This window comes from Typopeltis vanoorti, chromosome 10 (genome assembly GCF_054136105.1).
Source record: "Typopeltis vanoorti isolate ZY-2024b chromosome 10, IOZ_Tvanoo_1.0, whole genome shotgun sequence".
Lineage (NCBI taxonomy): Eukaryota > Metazoa > Arthropoda > Arachnida > Uropygi > Thelyphonidae > Typopeltis > Typopeltis vanoorti.
The window spans coordinates 60,134,088-60,160,501 of NC_143558.1; the positions used below are offsets into that span (position 1 = coordinate 60,134,088).

The window sequence follows — 26,414 nt, forward strand, 5'->3', positions numbered from 1 at the left end:
TGAGACTGACTGCCATTCAAGAAGATTAGCCTCGTATTTTGTGTTGAATAACTCCTTTTCCTTGATTGTCATTGCCTGAATATAACATTTTGTATTTATTGCTCAGAAAGATCTCAACAGTTTTGGTCTTTTTTGTTTCAGTCACCCCTATTATGTCGATCTGGTACTTATCTAATTCCTCAGCTAGCTTCATTTCTTTGCTATTCAGGCTTCTTATGTTGATAGTACTGATCTTTAACTCTGGTGATGTTGAGTTGGAGTGTGTTTTCAGATTTGTTCCAGTAGCTGACTTTTCACTGTTCGCCCTGGTTCCCTGGCAAAGACAATGGGGGGGGGCCTTGTTTAACCAGGCAACGTCCCAGCCGGCATGAAATTTTTGTCATGTTGTACCATCATTTTTTATTTTGGTTTAACCAATAAGAATACAATTTGGTTGGCTAAATCCCAAATTTCCAGTCCATCGTCGTTCGTTCAGTATCTAAGTAGATACCCAACAAGGTGCACCATGAGAAGGTGAGGATTGGACATGAGGTCAGAAGCCATGGTCGGTTCTCCACATTCCTTTAAAGGCTATGTGAAAGTCTCCTCTCAGTTATACAGCTTTGCACTCTGCAAATATTTGCTATTTGTCCTCATCTCCTAGACACATTTTCGTGCCAATAGCCAACATCTAAAAATTATGCTTCGCTATAGAAAAAGAAACTAAAAATTATCACCTCTTCCTAAACGCCTTAGTTAGATGGATACCAAATCCCTGTCTGTTTTTAAAACACACACACACACATACCCTAGAAGGCACTTACATCATCCATCTCAAGAGTCCAGCATCCTCAAAACACTTCCACATGGAGCATAAGTTATTTGTTCAAGTGCCATAGCCTTTGCTACTGAACTTAGGTATCTTTGTAATACTTTTATTCAATAGCTACAACCTTTATAATACAGACAAAATACTACAACCATCCCCTTAACCCTCCTACTACCAATATACAATATCAATGTTTTAGTAATTTATTAACTTTTTATATCAGTGTGACAACTGAGTTGGATAAAGGAAATCGCTACCTGATGGAAAGATCATGGCAAAATTATTACCATCCCTTATACTCAGAGTACATTAGAAAAGACAGCTAAAGTTATTGAAAAATATAATTTCTGTGCCACTTTCAAACCACACGTTCTAGCAACCTTTATCTGTTCTCTTTAGGATCAGCTTCACCCTCTTGTACATTCGGGAATGTATAAGTCCCCTGTGCTTGCAACTTAGCTTACTTTGGACAGACTAGAAGGTATGTTAACATAGAAGTATGGCTTAAATGAATTTACCAAAGATTTGGGAAACCCTCATTATTCTAAGACAAGACTTTTTCTGAATGAAATTCGTTTTTATCTGATCCTGAAGGGAACAGTTTGTTAGAACATCAGTTCTTTCAATTACAATTCAAATGGTTTCTACAACTAAGTGCTATGTTCTTATCAAATTTTTATGTTCCTGAAGATGCTAGTTAGAAATCCAATGAAATGTAAATAAGTTCAATAAATTAATTATTAATTTTCTTCTAGGGTTTATATTGTGAAGCACTGTTATGAATAACTACCAACATTTAAGCCTATCTTGAGGGAGTCATAATGCTGATAAAAAAAAAGATCATTACTATTATTACGTGACACCTCCAGGGACTCATTGCAGGAGGGCATCCCACTACAAACATCTCACTGTCATTCCCTACTAAGTTAATTCTACAACTACACACAACCACCACCATCACCACCATCTACCACCCATTACCACCAACAGTATTTCTTGTCTGTAAACTGTGTATTTTCATAATCAATTTGTATGTGGGATGAAAAAACCAAGTTTCTGGGAGAAAAAACCCTGCTACCTCCATATCAGACCAGCTAACTCACCTTCAACTGAAAAAGTCCATGTAAAGATTCCTCTCATTACAACAAGAATCAAACTCGGGACTTTTCCAATCGAAGGGTGCAAGGAGCAATGTACAGTAATTCTTCCAATTGCACTATGTAGGCAATAAAATTTAATGCATCAGATTGGGAAGGGAAATAAAATTCTTAGGATATATGCTAAAATGAAGAGGTGACCAATGTGAATATCACAGAAAACCTACGAGGAAGAAGAGATAGTGGCCAACCAAGGTATGATTATATTATGAATAGAACACTGAACAGGGAAGGCATCCAAATCTTTAAAGATCACAAGATAGAAAGAAGTAGAAAACCATAGCTGCCAACCTTTGGATGAGAGATGGTACCTAAAAGAATGAATGAAAGTGCCTCTGTAGTCAAGATTTTCTTGACTACTCAATGCCTTTAGTTCTTGTGGTTATAATATTAATTGTTTTGATAATTTAATCTTAAACTTAATCTTATCACTTGACATTATGCAGATGATGTTATACTTCTAAATAAATCCAGTACAAGTCTGCAGGATTCCCTGACTAAACTGAATAACTGCTGTAATAAATCTGTATGAAAATTAGCAATAAAAAGACAAAGAACAGTTAAAACATCAACTGCATCCTGAATGAAAAACCTATAGAACAAGTAAAACACTGAAACTGATTAGGTTGAATTTTTAGTGAAAGATTTTTATTGAATATGGAAATTGACACCAGAATTAGTTAAGTTGGTATGGTAGGAAGCCAAAAGAATAAATTTATATGCAATAAGAGAGAAATTAGTCAAAACACTAAACTAGTTGTATACAATGTTTAAACATTGTATACATTGCATACAATGCTTAAACAAAATATTGGTTTAAGCATTGTATTTTAGACAGAGGACAATGTTTAAGCCAATTTTAATTACAGATCTGAAAGATGGATTAGAAATAAAGCACAATCAAAGATTAGGGACCACAGATATGAGCGTTCTGAGAAAGATTAGGAGAGTGAATAGATGGCATCAATAGCAGATAAGGATATTAAGAAGGAACTGGCACTTAGCATTCAAGAACATGTGATCGGAGCAAATCTAAGTGGTATGGTCACTTAAACAGAATAGGAGAAGATAGGTTAGCAAACAAAAGGTTAGAGTGTTTCTTGCCAGGAGAGCAAGAAAAGGATCCAGAGGAAGATCAAAATCTAGATGGGGGTGGGTGAGTGGATGGATACATTGAGAAGTATATACAACATGTTGAAATTTTGCCAGATAACAGATTAATATAGAGAAAAGCTGTCAATAGGAAGTTGGTAATGATGTAAACTTCATGTAATACATACACAAAGTGGATATCAGATCCAGCATTATTTCAAAGCTGAATGTAGAAAACTATGAAAATTCCCTAAGTTGACCATAGAGCTTGCAGGAATACATTCCTCAGCATTCACAAGTTGCCTTAGGGAGGACTACTTAAAAGACATAGGCACCGCCCAAGTGTCTATATATTCGTCTTTTATTAGTCCATTTTGATGAGGTTTCACTGGCCTGACAGCTGTTTCGAACTGGTTGGTTCTCTTCAGAGACCAGGCAAAAACTTTATAAGAGAGCAAAAATTCTCATTCAGTACTAAGGAACTTGAAATGTCAGAGAAATGTATTTTTCATAATTTGAAATAATGCTAGATCTAATATCCACTTAGTTTATGTAATTTTGCATAGCCGAACTGAACCCTTTTGGCTCTTTATTTTAATAATTCATGTAGTAGTATCGTAATATCCTGTACATTCCTCCATCCAAAGGTAAATATCAGGAATTTGATGAACTACTTCCAATTAGAATATTACTCAGGCATTCAAGCTTCAGTTTTTCTCCTCCTTGTTACCTGATATGGTATATACTATGCTCTCTCAGAGTGTTTTCTAAATCTGAAGAGTGTCAGAAAAGTCAGTGTTTGGCAGAAAAAATTCCTGTAATAATATGGTTTTTGACTTCTACAAGGTTCAGTTTTTGTTTCTTTCTTTTAAGGTTACACGGTGATCACCATTCGTAGTGAAGAATTTATGGAGACAAAAACACTCGTGTTGGAATAATTACTTTACTTATAATTAAGAAAATAATATTTGATTCGACATCTGTAGTGAAGTAAAAAAAAAATTAATTAAATTAAAAATTAATTCAAATGTATGAAAAGTTTATTTTATTTTGTGAATTAATTTTTAATTTTGTGTATGTTTAATTTTTTTTTTCACTAGAAATGTGAACTTTAGGGGCATCATTAATCTTCAAAATGAGGTGGATGCTTTAATGTTGAATAACTGGACTTTCTTTGGGAAAGTAGCAAATATCCTTGATAATACTGTTGATTTTGTTGTGTGCATGTACATTCATATTGAATGATACTCAAAATTTAGAATAAATGCCAGCTAGCAACATTACTAAACAACCTGAATGACAGTTTAGAATAAAAGAGAATCGTTACATTTGCTACATTTATCATGGTTATGGCAAAAATATGGTCATATACCATTTCACTTTTTATAAACAAACTTCTTACATCATATTGGATCATAGTATCTCCATGAGTCCAGCTAGCCAACTGATGAAACTTCAAGAAAGGTTGCACCTAGACTGGAAATGACTCACTATAAGGACAATATTCACTTCCTAAAATGTTTTTCATCTGCAGTATAGTCAACTTGTGATAGAGTTAACTGTTATCAGTACACACACACACACACACACACACACACACACACACACACACACACACACACACACACACACACACACACACACAGTCAGTGTAAGAAACTTCAAGAAATCTTTCATTTTTTCGTGTAGTAGAGTAAAAGATGGATATAAACAAGAATTTCTTCTAAAGAATAATATACTACTCAAGCAAGCAAAAAAAAACAATTACTACAAACTTCTTAAAGTACCTAACAAAAACCTACTCCAAAGCATCAGTTCAAATAATATTCTGATCATGCTTAAAATCACATTTACTGCTATGGTATTCAATATTTTAATTTCAATCCTTTTGAGGACTGAAATTAAAATGTTGAGATTTTTAGATTATGAGATTTTTGAGAATTTTAAATTACTTCATGATAAATACCATCGCTATATCTGATACATACTTTAAACATAATTTCTAGTAAGGAAATAAATGTATAAAACAAGCGCATCAATATTGTTAACCTCAAAAGATAAATATTTACCTTCTGTAATAAGGGATGTATTTTTTCCACTGGCAACACAAGAGGAGATTTCTTTTTTCCTTTTTCTATAGCATTTTGGGCATCTCCAATTGCCCATTTATCTATTGGATGTGGAAATGTTTTTTGAACACGTTCTTCCACATCTTGAACAGTGTGTGGCTGAGCAGCACAAAGCATACCCAAGAGCCGAAATATTAATGATTCAACATATTTTAATGCATCTTCTTTAGCTGTGAGTGAAGAATGTACTTGAAACTGAACCTTTAAAAATAAATAAAATAACTTAAACTCACAAAAATTGCGATTATAAAAAAAATGTATACTTGGTTAAAGCACAATATACAATTTTAAACCATTTTATTTACATGTATAACACTTTTAATTATTAATTTCATTACCTTATAATCAGTAGCAACTAGAGGGTACATTCCCTTTAAAAAAATGCTACAGAAATATGTTATATATGATGGAAAAATAATCTCTGGATGTACTCATTTGTGTTCTATGAAGATGAGATTCAATACACTGAAATGAATTTTGTTTTAACTATTATTAAATAAGTGGAAATTTGTATCTAAAAATCACTTCTGATATTTCATAAAATGAAACTTGTACTGACAGAGCTCAGAGAAAAAAATGTAGTAGTAATAACCACAATGCAATAAATGTATATACAGTGAATTACAACTGCCTCAGTTCCAGGGTGGGAGTCAAATATTTTGAAGTGTTTGCATGGGGAATGGGTTCAATGTTTAGAAAATTACTAAAATTGAGAGTTATATGTTGGGATAACTGATTTTTCAGATTAGGTAGCAGTCTGATGTATGAATAAACAGAAAAAACCAAATAAGACATCAAAACAATCGAGCTTCACATGTTATTGTTGCATTCTATAGTACAAAGCAGGTCAGCTACAGTATTGGTAAAACTGTACTTAGAGTTCCATGAGATTCAGTATCTGAGAGGAAGGGTGATGGCTGACAAAGGCCTGAAAAGTTCAGAGGACACACACTTCAAATACTAAAAGACTGCACAGCAGACTGCCACTATGATAAGAACTCTATTACACCGACTATGGGGAATGATGAATGTAAATTGTAGAACTTAGCAAATAAGTGAAAAAGAAGTGAAATGATAGAGACATTTAAGTTTGTGAGAGGATTTAAAAGACTGACAAGTAGAATTACACAGAGATGAAAGTAAGGTAGGAGGAGAGAAAAAACAAGGAAATTCTTAAAAGTTGTGTAAACATATAGGGAACAACGTTTGCACGAGTGAAATACGCTGCCAGTAACATAAATAATTTCAAATTCAATATGGTAGAATACAGAAAGGCATGGTGAAAGAACTAATTGTTTTGGCTAGCACCTGAGAGGGTACATTCTTGCCTGAGATGCAAGTATTGTATGAGGAAGAATGTGAAAGATTTATTGGAAGAAGCAAAAAAGAAGAGTGAGAGAAAAGTTCATGAGTCATCTGACATGCTATGACAGATTGAACTGCAAAGGAGGACAACAAGAATACCTAATGAATCAATACACAGGTTGTACAGAAGGAATGATGTAGAGTTTGTGAACCAATGGCCACAGTTTGATGAACAGAAGGATTTGAATAATGATGATTGAATACATTTAATGGATTGAAAGTTAGGTGTCCTGAGAGAAAGAAAGAGAGCCTTGTTCATTGAGAGAGAGAGAGAGTGTGTGCGCTCACGCACAAGAAAGCACCCATGGGGGTGAATGAGTGTGCGAATTAACAAAAAATGAAGAATCTAGTGTCCTGAGCAACAATTGCTGGCCTGGTTGGCCGAGTGGTTAGTATATCCACTCTCCAGCCAAAAGGCTGAGGGTTCGAATCCCTCCATGTGCATGGATGTTTGTGATTATCTGTGTGATTTTTGTGAAATCCAAATAGTGGTGGTCAGCGGTAGATGGTGCTGGTGTAGATGATGAAGGTAGTTATGGTTAGTGGAGTGGTAGAGAAGGAAAGTTGCAGAGTAGGTGCCCTCCCTCAATGAGTCTTTGGACTCCCTGGAGGTGTTATGTAGTAGTAATAATAATAATAATAATTTCAAATGGGATAGTCAATTCAGGATGTAAAGGTGTTAGGACCTAAGGGGTTGCTACAGTCTCTATACATTAATGCTAAATTAGCAGGAATAACAGGGAAAAGTTTTGGGCACTGGTTACTGCAATATCAGCAAAAGCTATAGCATTAGTGAGACTTGGCTAACAGCAGATGACGTATTTACAGAGATAGCATGAGATGGATTTAGTATTTTTTGGAAGGAGTGGGGGGGGGTACTGCTGATGATAGCAGATGAATTGCAGCCAACAACTAACATTCACCATCACTTATAGTAATCCAGACCCTCACCTACTCTTGATAGAAATCCAAATTGCAGCTACATCCACTATTGTCCACCTTCAATGTCCAAACATGCTTCACAATTACTTTTGCCACAAAAATGGCACCTGTGTCTTTGTGAGATCCGACACAGCTTGCCAGAGAATGGCTAATTTATTATTATTAACATTTGATCTCTATGGAGATCAGGTCTTAATAATAATACATGCCTTAAACTGATTCAATATGTCTACATTCATAACACACTAAGGCAATGCATTCCACTCACCAACTACTCTCCATGCAAAGAACCTTCTCTTCACTCCTCTGCTCACACTCTCCTTATACAATTTCCAGTGATGGAAATTGTATAAGGAGAGTGTGAGCTCTCTTGTTCTACACCCCCTCTGCCATTCTATGAAAAATCTCCTCTATGTCAACCTGATACTAACACCTGACTAGCTTATACAGTGGAACCTCGGTTGTCAAACTTAATTCGTTCCCGAAGGCTGTTCGGAAACCGAATTGTTCGAAAACTGAAATAATTTTCCCATAAGAATTATGTAAAATGGATTAATCCATTCCCGAACCCCAGATGATTGTTTATTTAAACCTTTACAACAGTACTTCATGCATAAGATTGTATACAAACATAATGAAAATGCATAAAATCTTACATAAAAAGAATAAACACAATAAACAGATAAAATATAGACGAAAATTGATTGCCTCTTTATTTTTGAGTATTGTACAGATCGTTGATTTTGCCATACCAAACTGCATAGCATGATCCGAGACACGAACACCATTTTCATGTTTGGATAAAATTTCTTTTTCCATTTCTATCGTAGTGGTGCTAACAACTTTTCTTTTCGCTTTGCTGCTATCACTATTCTTCTGCGGTCCCATGGTGGCTTAATTAATAATAATTTATGAAAAAAAACAACAAAACAAAGAAAATCAAGAAAACTCACTGAAAATTCGAGCAGGTGTCTGCACTGTACGAAGGCTGCCGCGTAACTGACGTTTTCCCGCCTTACAGCTCAGCATGTAAACAGGTGGTTTCCGTTTGTCTGTTCGGGAACCGGGGCTTTTTTTGTTCGGGGAATATGTTCGAGAACCGAGGTTCCACTGTATTTATCAATCATATCCCCTCCTCCTCCTATTCATGAGGCTTTGCAATTTACATTCAATCTGTCCTCGTACTCCACATTCAAAACACCACTGACCACATTTCTGAATCTTCTCTGGATCCTTTCTAACATATCCTCACCACCATGAAAACCTGGAAACCAAATCTGTGCACAATAATCAATGTAAGGCCTGATATAATGTATCATAACTTCTTTGTTTCTGCATGTCAGGGTCCTCTGCATCATTGCCACTGTATATGAATCTCCCTTGTCCAGAATATTTGTCACCTTGTTATAGTACATAATTAAGTCAATAAAACATGGTCTCCTTTAACAAACCAATGCTGATAACCATAGAGAATACTGTTGTTATCAACTCTTTCTGTATCCTACTTCTCACCTATCTCTCTCTCTCTTGCTTTTGACCTCCTCTGGCTCAAGGTTTTATTGCCTCAATTAGCAATATTTATCTGCTGTATTTACTGGTCTCCAAAAACCACACTAACGTCTACACCCTCCTATTCATGATACTCGACCATCTACAATCCTGTTACCCAAACAGTAAGGCCATCTTTCTGGTGACCTGAACACCAAATTTCAACTGGTTCCCTATTTTCCACATGCTACCAACCAAGCTGGACAAGATGCAAAAGTCTTGACTATAAATAATGACCTATCTAAAACAAACTACATTCTAAAACAAACTGACATAATTTTTAGTCAAAATAGCAAAATAATAATTATGGAAATAGACAACAGAATTAGCAAAGCTAGCATGGTAGGGAGTCAAATGAATAAATTATTATGGAATAAGAAAGAAATTAGTCAAAACACTAACTCAGGTTTTTTCACCCAAAGTCCAACAAACTGACCTTAATACACATGCAATTTACAGACAAAATGTACTATTAGTGGAAGTAGATGGCACTGTGTATAGTTCATGAATTGTGGCATAGTAGGTATACAGTGACCAGGAAAAAGATCCAGAAGAAGACCAAGATCAAAATGGATTATGTAGTCAGAATTACAAAAACATAAGCTCTGACAATACTGAAACACTGATAGCGCCAGACTATTCTGGAGAAAAGCAGCTGACAAGACATTAGAAATAATATAAACTAAATCATGTATACTTACAGAGCATTCATTATTAAAAAATTATGGAAACATAATTTTAATAATAAATCATATACAGTAGATGCCACTTATTGTGATCACTTTAGGACAGTTGTTTTTCGATAACAATAACCAGCTGATAACATTAAGCAAAAGATATAAAAAAATTGCATCATTTATTTCAATTTATTGTTATGAACATTATTTAATTTAATTTATTGTTATAAACAACTTTTTAATAAGCAACAACATTAAATTATTTTAAAAACTTATCTAGTGTTGTCTGTCTGTTGAATAAATGCCAGCCTGGTTGGCCAAGTAGCAAGCATATCTGCTCCCTAGCCAAAAAGGCTGTGGATTAAAATCATGCCATGGGCATGGATGTTTGTGATTTTATGTGAAAATAGTGGTGGTGGCTGGCAGTAGATGGCATTGGTGTAGATGATGGAGGTAGCTGCGGTTAGTGGAATTGTGGAGATGGAGATTTGTAGAGTAGGTGACCTCCCTCGATGAGTCTTTGGACTCCCTGGAGGGTTACGTAATAATAATAATAATAATAAATTGCTCATACTCATAATGCTCTATGTTGTACACTATAACAAAGTATTCATATAACTTCTTGCATCTGGGCATTGATTGGAGCAACTTCTAAAATTTGTTCTTCTATACTTATATTAGATTCACTTTCTTCTACTAGTTTAAAGTTCTCAACTGAAGCAGCTTGACATATTTCCGACACTGTCATTGTAGCCACCACTTCAATGTAGTTATCAATATCCAAACAATTTTCAAATTCTTCTTTTGACATACAATCTGGGGTTTTATCAAAAATTTCATTTGTAAGATATTCAAATTCTTCAGAAGAAGAGTTTCAGAGTTTGTTTTAAGAAATCCACCTTTTTTTGGAAGTAATTTGTTTTCAATAGTCTTCTCTGAGACTTGCTTCCATGACATTGCTACCAAATGTAATGCATCAAGAAGAGAAATCTTTTTTGCAATTGCACTTTTATATCAAGTTCAGCTATAATTCTTGCACAAAATTCCCTGCAATAATAAGCTTTAGGAGCTGGTATGATGCCTTGGTCACATGGTTGAATTAACAAGTGTTCGAAGGCAAGACAATTACCTTGATGTTCTTTAACGATAAGTGTGTGTGTGCGCGCGTGCACGCAGTTGTCTACTAACAAGACAATTTTTTGCTTTAATTTAAGATCACACTTAACTAACCAATTGCTGAAAATGGCATTAGTCATCCATGCATTCACACTAGAACAGTAGTCAACAAGCAAACTTTTGACACCTTTAAAACGCTGAGGATTTTTACTTTTTCCAATCAGCAGGAGCTCTCATTTCTCACCCTTCATATTAGCACAACAAAGAACTGTCACTCTCTCTTTTGAAGATTTAAACCCTTTAGTACTTTTATTTTTAAACAAATAAGTAAGTATGCTCAGGCATTAGATGAAAATAGTCTTGTTTTGTCTGCAATGTAAATATCCTCAGGAAAATATTCAGCAATAATTTTTGGGTCAGTCTTAATCCACGCATCAGCTGATAAAAAAATCAGCACTTTTTTCTTCACCATGAATACACTTGTAAACAATATTCTTACTTTTTCCACAACTTTTTACCACAACTGATGGATGTTAAACCATCCATCAGTTGTGGTGAAATTTTCTTTGCCCATTGTTTTTGTAAGTTCTTCTGCTTTTGTGGCACATCAAAGGTCCATTAATCAAAGAATTATTTTCATGAACATTACTAAACCAAATTTTTAATGCCGATTCAACTTGAGTATCCTTAGCAGATCAGGCTCTCTTCCAATCCATGTTCTCATTAGTAAGAACTAAAGTTTCAATGTTTGATTTGTTTTTTAAGATCATGCACAAGATTTCATTGTGAAATTTTTAAATCTACAGATGCACTACGTTGACTCATTTTGGGCAACTTATCATAGCACTCCAAAATTCTTTGCTTTTCTTGAAAAGATAAATCTTGATTTTTTTTGCTTTCTTCTGCCATAATACTAAGGGTTGTTTGGAGCATTTTAAAGTGAAATTCACTTACTGAAAGAGAGCACAAAAATAAACGTGAAAAATCACAATTCGACTGTATTTATACTTACCTGCATTTGCCTGGAAGACTTAAGATTTATGGAAGATTAAGATTAAAAAAAAAGACTAAGATTATAAGAAAATAACCCTCCTGCATTTGCCTGGAAGACATAAGATTTATGGAAGAATAAGATTAAAGATTAACACAAAAGTCAGATTTTGAAAAATATTCTTTGTCAAATTTTTTCCTGATTAATTCTTAAAGTTCATAATTCTGAGATGCAAAAGGCTAAACATTCTAGGATTTTGATAACAATAACTGGCACTTTGATTATAATGGATGGATTATTTTTAATTCATTTTAAATGGTGTGTTTAGGGACAGACTGATTTGGATAACAATAGCCATTTGATAATATTATCCACGATCATAATAAGTGAATTCTACTGTAGCATTGTCATAGTATCTGTATATCCCTTGGGGATACTTATCAGGAACTAAAGATACTCTTATTTCACATTTCTTTGTTGCATTTTTTTTTTAAAATCATATTTTAAAAAAATTATATTAGACAACATTTAAGTTATGTCAGATCTATACATTTTTAGTATGATTTGCATCAGTCAGCATTTTAGTAAACTCCAACGTGAGATTAGTTTACAGAAGGGATTAAACATAGAGATGAAGGAAACAAGACCATTCTGGAAGTTGTGTGAAGATGTAATAAAGAAGGATATGAGGAGTAAATTTCTACATAGTGGGTGAGTAGAATGCATTGCAAGAGTGTGTTGAATACTAGGAGTGTGAACGAGCTTTAGGTTCCGTACAATAAATATGCTGCTGGGTGAGTGAGATGAGTCTCTTAAGTCCATGGAGGAGATGGTTACTGTAGTTATTGTTAATAATAATGAATTCATAGCATCAAATCTCAATTTATCGTGAAATAAGCAATTAGGCTCAATTCCTTTCCATCTATGGCAATGAACCATATTCACAGTCAATGTTATGACTGTGCATATTATTATTTGTGATACCTCCAAGGAGTCCGAAGACTCATCGCAGGAGATCACCTATTGTACAACTCTCTGTTTCCACCATTACACCGAACCTCTACTACCAATCATTAACATCAGCGCCATCTACTGCCCACCACCACAGCAAGTATTTTTGTCTGTAAATTGCGTGTGTTCTGAAGGGCTGATTTGCCTGTATGCGAGATGAAAAACCAGAGTTTACGAGGGGAAAAAACCCTACTACCTCCGTATGAGATCGGCTAACCCACCTTCGATTGAATAAGTCCATATAAAGATTCCTCCTGTCATGCTGAGAATCAAACTTAGGCCTTTTCCAATCAAAGGGTGCAATGTACCATCATTCTTCCAATTGCGCTACAGAGCAACTCTACAGAGCATCAAATATGCCCACTTAACATATCGTATTGTGTGTGTGTGTGTGTGTGTGTTGGGGGGGGGGGATAATACTGATTTAAGAAATCTGAACAGTATCCTTATACAAAGCCATTAAGATTTATCAAAAGAAAACTACTGTGACTCCATCAAATGTCTAAAGGCATCTAACAGCATTTTGAACATACAATACAGGAAAATATAACTGCATAAATCAATACCTAGCTGATCAACCTTGATTGATTAATTAACTGAAAACTTAATTAACTGAAACAGCTGAACAAATTATATAAAATGAGCAAAATCACAAGTTATAACAAATTTTTGTGATGCAGTCCTTGAACAGGTGTGCACCAAGAAACTGAATTAACCGGATAAGCTAATAGTCTGGGCTTAATCAAATAAACTAAAATATGATAGTATACCATTATCGAATATCATGCCAGAGCACTACCCACTTACAAGGTCTCTGCTTAAGGTGCAGGACGAGCAATGAAAAGGACCTACTGGAACAGCCTCAAACTTACCAGAACTGATGATGGCATCATCAGTGGAAAACCTACACTAACGTAATTGGTGCTAAGTAGAAGATGAGAACAGGTGAGATGCTCAATTTTTTTTAACGTGAATCTATGAAATGTTGGAAAATTTTTATTTATTATACATAGTACATAGCACTATGGTCCCACATGTAAAACCATAAGAGGTCTAGCTCCTCCTCAACAATATCCTGTGCTATCCAACTCCAGATCTGGAGATTAGAGAAGTCATTCTCTAGTAAGTCCTCCATGCTTCCAGTGTGTCCTGCAAGGCATGTAAAGAGCATCTTGAAATCAGCCCGAGGGAATCCAAAACTAAGTCCATATAACTCTGATGACACCATACATCTAGATACAGTTACAGGGGTAAATTTTGATATGATGTGATGTTCTTTCTGAAGTAGCCATAGCAAGTCTTGGTTTTTCAGCATAGTAGGTAGCTTTCTCATGATTTAGGGTAGTGAGTGGTTGCCCAGTAACCACAACTTGTATGTCAATAACCACTAAACCATCTCTTCTTCTTCTCTCAAGGTCAGGCTTCCTTAATCCAATGTTAGTCCAAGTGGAATTCTACTGCAGTTTTCCAACCTTTGTTCTTCAACCTCTTCTCTATAGAGAATTATAACCTCACATGTGCAATAACAACATTCGGCAACGTTGTTATTATTATTAACAGCTGACATCAATGCATTCCACTCACTAACCACCCTCCATGTAAAGAACCTACTCCTCTGCTCACACCCTCCTTATACAGTTTCCAGGGATGGCCTCTTGTTCTAATCCCCCCCCCCTCCCATTCTATGAAAAATCTCTTCCATGTCAACTTGATAACAACACCTGACTAGTTTATATGTCACAATCATACCCCCCTCTCCAATTCATGAGGCTTTGCGATTTACATTTTCTCAATCTGTTCTTGTACTCCACATTCTAAAGACCACTGACCACCTTTGTGAATCTTCTCTGGACCCTTTCTAACATATCCTGATCATCATTGAAACCCACTGACCAAATCTGTGCACAATAATCCATATGAGGCCTGATCAAGGCCTTATACAATGGCATCAAAACCTCTTTATTTTGGCATGTCAGGGTCCGCTGCACCATCGCATTATCCAATATGATGCCTTCACAATTATGCACTGTGGCCCCTGAATTAAGGACCTTGTCAACACCAGGTCTCTCATCTCCTCTACCTCCTTTAAAGTTTTCTTATCAAATGTATACTTTGCATCCCATTGTTGCTTACCAAATTTCAAAAGCTTACACTTTACAACATTGAAGTGACAGTTCCACTTATTCTGCCCATTCATGCAATCTATTCAAATCCTCCTGTATGGCCATAACATCTGCTTAACTCTGCATTGCTTTGCCCAATTTTGCATATCTACAAACAGCTGCATATCATCAGTTAAACATCTCAGTATCATTAATATACAAATTGAACAACAATTATCCTGAAACTGAACCCTGGGACATACCACAAGTGACTTTCCTGAAAAGTGACCTTTCTGCATCCCCCATATACAACTTTCTGATACCAATCTGACAACCAGCCACTGATCCAATCCCATCCATTTCAATTTAATCAACAGCTTGTCGTGTGGCAGCTTATCAAAAGCTTTTACAAAATCTACGTATACCACTGTATATGCATCTCCTTTGTCCCCAAGACATTTGTCACCTTATTATAATACATAAGTTAGTAAAACATCATCTCTCTTTAAAAAAAAACCATGCTGATAACCAAAGAGAATACTGCTGTTATCAACTCATTTCTGTATCCTACTTCTTACCAAATCTCGGTAATACCTCAACTCCAGATATACAGGATTGTCCTATAATTTATAGCCATATCATATTTATGCAGTGGAACAATTTTATCTTCTTTCCACTCCTTGGAAGTTGTGCTGTTGTAAAACTCTTATTAAACAGGCATGCCTATTCCCTTAAGATATGTGGTGATATGTCATCAAATCCTATTGCCTCATTGACACCAAGGTTATTTATTTCCTCAAATACCTCCTGATCACTCGTAATTAAGACATTCTTGCCTATGTCCTCTGCAGTTTCTCATCATTTCACCCTAATGAAGATGAAACCTTTATAAATTGATCACTGAATACCTCAACAATGTCTTCTGCAGTAGTTACCATTCTACTATTTTCACCCATTATCATCATCTTACCATACTCATTTCTTCCTTCTACTTGCCACATATCTAAAAAATTCTGGGATTTTTCTTTGCCTGATTTGCTCATACTGCACTTTTGTTGTCCTTACTAAGTCACTCTCTTAGCTTGTTCTTTATACTCTTCATGTAACTGAATATCAACATTATTCATCTTGTACTACCTCCAAAGTGCATTCTTCTTCCATATTTCATGCTTACACCCCTCATTCATCCATTTAACACCTATTATTCAGTCTTTTGACCTTTAGAATACATTCATACATTGATGCTATTATGTATTTCTTTGTCAGTTCCCAAGCAACATTTATTTCCTTATTGCTCAAATCCTCAATCCATGCTATAGCTCGAAGCTGTCTCCTAAGCTTGTTATAATCACCAGCCGTGTACTTCCACATATATCCTTTCCTCACAGAAATCTGCATATGACTAGCCACAACCCAGGTGATCACTTGATGATCACTCACCAACTGGAGGAAAGTGTGAAGCCCCACTCACAGTTACATCCTCTGATGAAATGATCAGATCTAAAACTTTCAACCTTTGCATGACCTTTATATGCTGACTGTTTTACAGGAGCCAAAGTTTCTGTAGTCTGACAGCCTGCTCAGCAGTTCTTGTCATCACTTCTTCCCTCAGTTGTATGAGCACTGATTCGTGTCCTAATTAAATCTTATATTCAAAACCAGAAAGGAAGTGAGTACATTAGTATTAGTGCTGTGAGTGGAATAAGAGCTAGATAAATCCAGAAACTCTGCTCTAGAGACTGAACAACTTTTTTTTTTTCAAGAAATTTTGGTCTCCAATAAGAAGCTAGTTGGTAGTCATCACATATTGGGTGGGCACCCAATTCATCTATCATCTAAACTTCTAAATAATGATTGAGTTTAGAATAATCAATGAAAGGAACAGTTATAATATTCAATACAGCATATGAAAACAAACTTTTGGAATGGCAAGCAGTGATAAAAACAAATTTCATCATCAAAGAAGACAGCTGACAGAAAAAGAAATTAGCTGGTTCTTATCAGAACAGCAGAGTAGGAAATGAATGCTAAACATATATAGAAGTGTTTTGGAAAAATTTGGAAAAAAAAAGTAAACCTAATAATAATGGTAGGTATTATAGCTTTCTGTCAAGGACATGAAATAGTCATTAATATCTCATTCCAATAAAAACATATGCATGCATTTACATGACAAGAACACTAAAAAATTAGTCTTAATACTTGACAAGAGATTATATTTTGTTTTAATTCTTTAGTCAAGAATCAGCAGTTTGCATGGAATACAACTAGGCTACTTATATACAGAGACTGCTAACAGCATCAAATTGCCTCAATAACTGATAACGTACAACCTTACTATGTATTATGGTAAGGGATCACTACTAGACCAGTTCCAACTTTTACTGAAGACTTATCTAGATAAAGTCTTATACTATTGTTGACATTAGTAGCTTCAGAATGGCTCAGGATATGTGAATATCATTTACTTTTAAGCAGGATAAAATGACATTGCATAGAATGAAAGCATGCATGCAAATTTTAAAAAAGGATTAAAGTCTGACAACTTCTGAAAAGAAGTGAACTGTAGATACAAATATAAAGTTTGAAAACAACAACCAAAACTTTGAGACCTAGTGGCAAATTCTGAAGATATTAACTGATTATGCTAAAATACATGAAGGAAACTTGTCTGCAAGAAAAGAAAGAAACGACACAGTGAGCTCAAAAGCAAGTAAATTTCAATTATTTGCATTATTTTTACTAAATCTTTTTAGTTAAATCAAATTTAAAATTTTGACACTGGGACAATTGTTTGGCATTTGCTTAAGAAATAAGATCCTAAAGCTTTCAGAGAAAACAGAATTCTGTCAGGGCAGCCACCCAGATGGCACATGGTGAAAAATTTCTTTAAATTCTGTCTCTATAAACAGAATTTCCTACAGAGTCGCACATCCTTTCACTGTAACTGAGAAGTGGCCACAAATTTTTCATATTTCCTATATCAATATCCAGATTTTTTAAAGATAATTTTGGCATGGTTGGCCGAGTAGTTAGCGTATGCGGTCACCAGTCAAAAGGCCACGGGTTCGAATCCTGCCGTGGCATGGATGTTTGTGATTGTCTGTGAAAATAATAGTGGTGATGGTGGACAGTAGATGGCATTGGTGTAGATGAGGTGGTTTGTGGATGAGGTTGAGTGATGGAGACAGAGAGTTGTAGAGTAGGTGCCCTCCCTCGATGAGTCTAAGAACTCCCTGGAGGTGTCAAATAATAATACCATTATGCAGAACATGCATAATGCTTTAATATTATTATTTCTTGGGCATCTCCATGGAATTGGACATTACTTAAACAATGGCTGGGTTTTCTGTAACACTTATCGCATCTCTTCTTGAACTCATTTGCTGAATGGGTTCGCTTCATCAATGAACGAGTTTACTAATGAAGCACTCACAACCACTGATGGCACCCATTCTACCCTTTTGCCACTCTACAAACAAAAAATCTAGTCATCTCACCATGGCTAGCCACATGCTTATACAATTTCAAGGGAAGACTCCTTGTTCTCTCCATGCACTGAAGAAAGTCTGTCAATGCTAGAAAGCTCCTTTAATAACTTAAATTTCTATCATAACCCCTGGTCTTTATCTATCAACTGGTGTTAGAAACACAAAGACCTAATCTATGCACAGTAGTCTGGATGTGGCCTTATTAAAACCTTATAAAGTAGAATAATAACTCTCCCCATCACGACTTGTCAGTGTGTTCTTCAACAATCGTGTAATGTGGTATGCTGTTTTGACAGACCTTGCAATATGCCCTCTAAACTCCAAATCCCTGTCCATAATCACACCCAAATCTAAAAACAATTCAATCCTCATCAATTTCCTGCAGTTCTAATAAGAGACTACAGTTTGCAATCACTTCATCCCTAAGCTCATCACATTACACTTGACCATGTTAAACTGGAAGTCCATTGAAGTCATCCTGCAGGATGTCTATAACATTTTCAAAAACGATCACTCTTCCAAGTTTGCATCATTAGCAAACAACTGAATATTTCCCCTTAAATCATTTCCTATATTACTACAGTACAAATAAAATGAAGAGGACCAAGTATTGAGACTTGTGGTACTCAACTAGTCACCTGCCTTCTCTCAAACTCAACTCCCCTATATACTACTTTTTGATATCTGTCCATCAATCACCAGCTTCACATCCATCTCTATTTGCTCCACTTTATGCAAAAACGTTACATGTAGTATTCTGTGGAGTAGCAGTAGGCATACTGCTAAGGCAGGACTTAACCTTCACAAAGCCATTCTATTCTCTATAAAGTTTCTGTGAACCCAGTCCTTGATTCTGTTTTTTACAAATTTCTCCAATAACTTAACCATCACTGAGATAGTGATCAGCCTATAAATTAAAGATGCAAAAAATTATATTCTTGGTTTAATTCTTTATCCAAGTGTGTGTGCCTGAAGTATTTTCAGACAGGTCAACTTGCATAATAGAAGCTCATGACTTCACATCACTTGCCATGGTATCCAATAACGCAAAGCACATCCTTATGGATATGTATAATGCCATGCATCATGGGAAGGGTCACTACCTGGCATTATGCATGTTCCTATGGATATGTGCTTTGCATTATGGGATACCAAGGTAAGTGAGGTGAAGTCATGAGCTTCAATATATGAGTTTTCCTGTTCTGAAAATACTTCAGGGGCAAACTTTTTGCTTACACTTTGATAAAGGATTAAACCAATATCTTCAATTTATAGTATAACCAAGCAGAAAAACTTCCAACAAACAGATTAGCAGTTTTCAAACATTTAAATAGTCTCTGCACTTTCATCAGAGTTCTCAAAGAAAGAGATTAATAATTTATGGTACACCATTTTTGTTATTATAATATATATATACACACACACACACACACACACACACACACTGCTTGGAAAGAAGTCAACAGACACCACAGTGCAAGGAACAAACTGCCATGGCACCCACCTTAATAAGATGGCTGCAGCAATCCTACAGAGCATACTTTTCACAAGCGTATGATAGCAATCAAAGGGAATTTTGATCGCTATCATTCTTCTGTTAAACATGTAATGAGGTCCTGGACTGTTGTGGGATGGACATCCCTTTATCAATGTGCACCTGACATTGATCCCATAGATGTTCAAATAGGGCTGATATCAGCGCTCTGTGGAGACCAGTCAAGTGTAGTGACATTCATGGCCACAAACCATGCAGTTACTGTAGCAGCCTTATCACAGTGCATTGTCTTGCTGAAAGAGACAATGGTCATGTCCATAGAAATGCCACAAAGTAGGAAGCACCACATTGTCCAGATACCTCTCAAAGTTCATCATGGCATCACAAACAGAGGTGTGAGGCCAAACCAGGAAAATAGGACTATACCATCTCACTGCCATCTCTGAATTTCATAGTTAGGGTTATGCACTGGTAAGAGACATTCACTGGACATCAGTCCCACCTGTCCATCTGCTCAGCAGAGGGTGTAGCATGATTTGTCGCTCCATAACACAGCTTTCCAAACTTCCATGGACCACTGTACATGCTCTTTGCACCAGTGAAGATGCACAGCATGTTGATTGGGGGTAATGAGGGAGGGAGGGAGGGAGGGTTTGCATATTGCAGGTCCTACCTAGGAAACCTACGTTGCAAACCACAGTTCTGAATGTTTTTGTGAAGATTTGTGTTCCTGTCGATGCTAGTAGCTCTCCATTCAATGTCTCAGCCAACAAATTGCAATTATTACATACTACACTGGCCAACAAAAAAATAATTTTTTTCTGCTGATTATGATCTAACACGTGTTTTTTACTAATTTGGGTGCAGTACACTGATTTCAAATATCAAACTCATTTTTCTCTATCATGTCAGGTTTTTCCTCTATGGCATTTTCTTTTTGCTAATTTGTAAGTTTTTGATAGTTTTAAGGAGGCAGTACTATTTAGAGGATCAAAAAAATCGATTTTTTAATATTATTTTCTGAAAGTATGTACTTTTAAAAATCTGTTCCTAACTTTTTATCAAGAAATACGAAAAATTCCCGAAGATATAGCCTATTATTCAAAGCGGTGCGCAGATCAGAATTGGAGCACTCACCGCTCTCGCTTGTTAGTAAACGAATAAATGTGTAAGAACCTGCAACGGCACGTACTGGCGCTTTGAATGCGAGAGAGGCCGATAACCGACCTAATACATTTAGGTGATGAAAAGTAGGCGATGACAACTGCCTAAAACAAATGAATGCTATATGTGTCATAGCAGACAAAGAACGATCGAAATCAGTCAATCGTTAATCAATCATGAAAGTATGATGAGCGCTTATAACGTTTCAATAAAGTCTATGGTTTTTTTGTCTTGTTAATTGCATGTTAGTCGGCAGTGAAGAAAATACATCATGTCTACTACTCGAAAATGTGTCAATAGTGTAGATTCCTTCTGCTACATTTGTGGCAACTTTACTGTTCCCAGTCAAAGGACAAATATCACTGATTTCGTTAAAAAAGTGTACTTTGCATACTTTGACGTAAAACTTGCAGATCTGGACAATTCATGGGCTCCAAATAAAGTGTGTAAGTCATGTGTAGAAAATTTACGACAGTGGAGCAAGGGAAAACGCCAAAAATTAGCTTTCGGCATTCCAATGATTTGGCGTGAACCGAAAAATCATGTAAATGATTGCTATTTTTGTTTAGTTCAGACTTCTGGTTATAATAAGAAGAATAAGAAAAAAATTGTGTATCCAAATCTCAACTCAGCAATTCGGCCAGTTGCTCATTCCAATGAAATAGTCATGCCAATTTATAAAGGACTTCCTTTACTTGAGAACGAGCATGATCGGGATATGCCAGATGTTCTTGAGGAGCAAGACCCGGATGTTGATTCAGACAATGAAAATTTAATTTCATGAATTGAATGATGATGAGATTTGGGCCTATCAAAGGAATCATCGGAATTGTAAGCTTCAAGATTAAATGAAAAAAACTTACAAGATATGAAGATAACTTTTTATCGTAGCAGGGAAAGTAATCTTGTACAATATTTTAAACACGAGTGTGGGTTTGTTTACTGTAACAATGTGTCAGGTTTATTAACTGAAATGAGTGTTGTACAATATCATCCAAATGAGTGGCGTTTATTTATCGACAGTTCAAGCAGAAGTCTTAAGTGTGTCTTACTACACAATGGGAATGTATATGGCTCAATTCCTATTGGCTATTCAGTCCACTTAAAGGAAACATATGAGGACATTAAAAAGGTTCTGAAGTTATTAAAATATACAGACCATAACTGGATCATCTGTGTGGATCTTAAAATGGTGAACTTTTTACTTGGCTTTCAAAGAGGATATACAAAGTTTCCATGTTTTCTATGCTTCTGGGATAGTCGAGCTAGAAACCAACACTGAAGTTAGAAACATTGGCCTCTAAGAATATCCTTAAATGTTGGAGAACAGAATGTTATAAATCAACCTTTAATTGACAGAGAAAAAATCATTTTTCCACCTCTGACACATCAAACTAGGTCTTATGAAGCAGTATGTTAAAGCTTCAGATTTACAAGGTGACTGTTTCCAATACATACGTGAAAAATTTCCACGACTTAGTTATGAAAAAATTAAAGTCGGTGTATTTGATAGACCGCAAATTAGAACTTTAATGAGAGACCCAAATTTCCTCAACTCTATGAACGAAATTGAGAAAGAGGCCTGGACTTCATTTACGATGGTTGCGAATAATTTTCTTGGAAACAAAAAAGCGTGCAATTACAAAGATCTAGTGGAAACAATGCTTGAAAATTTCCAGCGCCTAGGTTGCAACATGAGCATAAAGCTTCATTTCCTATACAGTCATCCTGATAGATTTCCCGAGAATTTAGGTGCTGTAAGCGATGAACAAGGCGAAAGATTTCATCAAGACTTAAAAACTATGGAAGATCGGTACCAAGGAAGATGGGATTCTCACATGATGGCCGACTACTGGTGGAGTATGCAAAGGGATTGCCAAAACAGAACACACAGCAGAAATTGCTACAAACAAAAATTTATTCCCTGAAACTCATGTGTAAGTAAAATTGCTATTTTTTTAATAAATATTGTTAAGTGGTTATGTATCTAATTATCGACCTCTCTCGCATTGAAAGCAGGTTCTTACGCATTTATTCGTTTACTAACAAGCGAGAGCGGTGAGCGCTCCGATTCTGATCTGCGCACTGCTTTTAATAATAGGCTATATCTTCGGGAATTTTTCGAATTTCTTGAAAAAAAATTAGGAACAGATTTTTAAAAATACATACTTTCAGAAAATAATATTAAAAAATCGATTTTTTTGATCCTCTAAATAGTACTGCCACCTTAAAACTATCAAAAACTTACAAATTAGCAAAAAGAAAATGCCATAGAGGAAAAACCTGACGTGATAGTGAAAAATGGGTTTGATATTTGAAATCAGCGCACCCAAATCAGTAAAAAACAAGTCTCATATAAAAGTCAGCAAAATTGTGTTGGACTGTGTTATCCTTTATATCACCCTACAGTCACGTTTGGCAAGTGCAGTAAGTCGTCTACTGCGGGTAGCACTTGCAGTTGATTCCCTGCACTTAAATTTCAGTATGGTATCACTGAGTGTTAACCTATGATGGCCCAATTTGTCAACAATTTGCCAAACAGATAAGCCAGTGACATGATACCCTATCACAATGCCTCTATTGAAATGTGACAATAAAATGCAAATATAAGTCTTCAAGAGTCTGTCCTTTTAAATAATTATTTTAATTTTAAAATAAAAATGAAGTCTGTGCTTTTGAGTTATAACTTGGAGGTTTGATAATGTTTGGCACGAATCTCAAAGTTATAACTAGTTTCAAAACTTTTAACATCTCAAAAGCACCTTAATTTTTGGCTAATGATGTAAAGTAACAGTGGATATTTTTCTCATTTCTTGAAATTTAAGACATGCTTTTCTTGCTCATTATGCTATAACTTTCTTGAAAAATACTTACAACTTGACTGTTTTATCTAGTTTATAAGCTTATGTATTAGATGTTACTCATAACTCATTTACAGTAGTATAACACAAAACTAATTTATAAAAGGATGTTTATTAATATTATTAAGAGAGACCTCCTAGAGGTCAGGAGGCCTCCCTTGATAAGTTCCTGTCATATTAAGGGAGACCTATATGCACTAGCTGTCATATTTCTTCTTGAATCATTCACACTGCTGGAACACACAACATTTAATGGTAATCCTTTCTAGTCACACACCATTCTACGAGAGAAAAATCTAGATCTCACCCACCTTCTTGGAAACATATCATCCCACTGACTAAAATTAACATACGTGAACCACAGCAGTAGGTTTTTTTATTATGTAAATATTTCGTCCTAGGTATCTTAGGACATCATCAGTACAGTAGAACAATACTAGGAATGAGATAAAGGATAGGATGCATACATACAATGGAATCCAAATTGGGTGCAGTGGCGTGTTGCGGCCTGAACTTAAATTAGATTAAATTGAATTAAAATTAAATTACAGTTAAGTTATTTTTACACAATTTTGAATGACAATTTCCCATACTTTAGGGATAGCAAGAACGTCATTGCAGTTTAGATTTGGTCTGTGAAGTAGGGCTTCAGCACTTTCTTTATATAAGCGTTCATATTTATATGAAGATCTGTGTAGGAGTTTTGTCTTTTCCCAGTGGATCTTGTGGTTTAGGTTTTCAACTCAGTGTTGAGTGAGGCCTGATTTTTGCAGTTTGATGAGGTGGATATGGTCTTGATGTTCCAAAATGCATTTAAAAACTGATCTGCCTGTCTGTCCATAATAAGAGAGTTTACAGGAGCATGGAACCTCGTATACATCAGGTAGTAGCAAAGGTGAAAGTTTGTCTTTGGGCGAAGGTAACAGGTTGTTGATCTGGTTGATGGGTTTGTAGGTGGCAGTAAGATTGTATTTCTTCATAATTTTCGAGAGCCGTTAGGAGATGCCTTTGATATAAGGTATGGGAATCCTATGGGCTTGTTCTTGTCTAGGTTGATGTGTAGAGAAGTCGCTGATGATTTTTTGAGTTGTTTTGGGATTATCCATTTAGAGTGGCTGTGTTTTTGATTATTTCCAATTCTTGTTTTAGAGAATCCTCGGAGGAGCAAAATCTGTGTGCTCTGGTTACCAATGATTTAATGATGCCAGATTTTTGAGAGGGATGGTGAGTAGAAGTATGGTGAATGTAGTGACCTGAAAATGTCGGCTTGCGATAGACAGAGGTGGAGATGGAATCGTCTTCTTTTCTTTGGATGTGCAAATCCAAAAAGGGGATGCCCTGTGGGGATTCTTTTTCTAATATAAATTGATGCGTGGATGAAGAAGGTTGATTTTTTCTAAAAACAAAACTGAAGTAACTCTTGTTCGGAATGACTCCAGACTGCAAAGATATCATCGACATATCAAAACCAGAGTTTTGGTCTGGGTTTAAACGCAAGAATTTTTTCTTTAAGATGTTCTATAAACAGGTCTGCCAAGTTGGATGACAAGGGAGGGGGGACTCCATTGCTGTTCCCTCCTCTTGCTTGTAGATTTTCCCTTTCCATGTGAAGTAACCGGAAGTGATAACAAATTTGAAAAGTTCAACAATATCCGACGGAAATTTTTGATTTAACAGGTCTACAGTTTCTTTATGGGGGATATTGGTGAAGAAAGAGACGATGTCGAAGCTAATTAGCATGTCAATTTTCAGCAGTTGAAAGTCTTTTATTTTGGCATGAAATTCTGTGGAATTTTTTATTGAAGAGGTTGAATGGCCTATGTGGGGAAAGAGAAGGTTGGATAAGAATTTTGATAACTTGTAAGTCAGGCTGCTAATTGAATCGACGATAGGTCTGAGTGGGACGTTGTTCTTGTGAAACTTGGGTAAACCGTACATTCTCGGAGGTCTAGCATGATATGTCTTGAGTTTTTTTTGAAGTTTCTTCATCTAAAGACTTTGTTTCATCGAGTAACTTGTTCAGTTTCTTCAGCTGTCTTTTTGTGGGAGTCAAGTTTTACATAAGTATTTCAGTCTTGGAGTAATAGATTAATTTTTCAGTCATATGAAACAGTATCAAGAACCACTGTGGTATTTCCTTTGTCAGCTCAGGTGATGATTATGTTTTTATTATGTTTTAAGGAAGTAAGAGCCTTCAATTCTGAAGGTGGAATGTTTAAGATTGAAGGTTTGGCATCGAAAATTATTTTTGCTATTTCAAAACGAAGTTTGTTGGCTTCAATACTGGGAAGGTGGCTGATGTTTCTTTCAATGTTGTGTACGAAATCTAGATATGGGAGACGTTTAGGGGGAATGGCAAACTTATGGCCCCTTACATTTAATTCATCTTCTGTTAGTGGGCAGTTAGATAAGTTAACCACCCATTTTTTGGTGAGTAATTTATTGATATTTTTCTTAGATCGATT

At 35.7% G+C, this 26,414-nt stretch overlaps 1 protein-coding gene across 1 annotated transcript in view; it reads right to left on the minus strand.

The window, feature by feature from the left end:
• Sos (Son of sevenless guanine nucleotide exchange factor) overlaps positions 1-26,414 on the minus strand; it is a 429,646-nt gene that overhangs the window by 386,181 nt on the left and 17,051 nt on the right. The window contains exon 2 of the mRNA XM_090399787.1: positions 5,127-5,387. Coding sequence (XP_090255913.1) covers positions 5,127-5,387 — 261 coding nt within the window. The remainder of the gene's footprint in view (positions 1-5,126; positions 5,388-26,414) is intronic.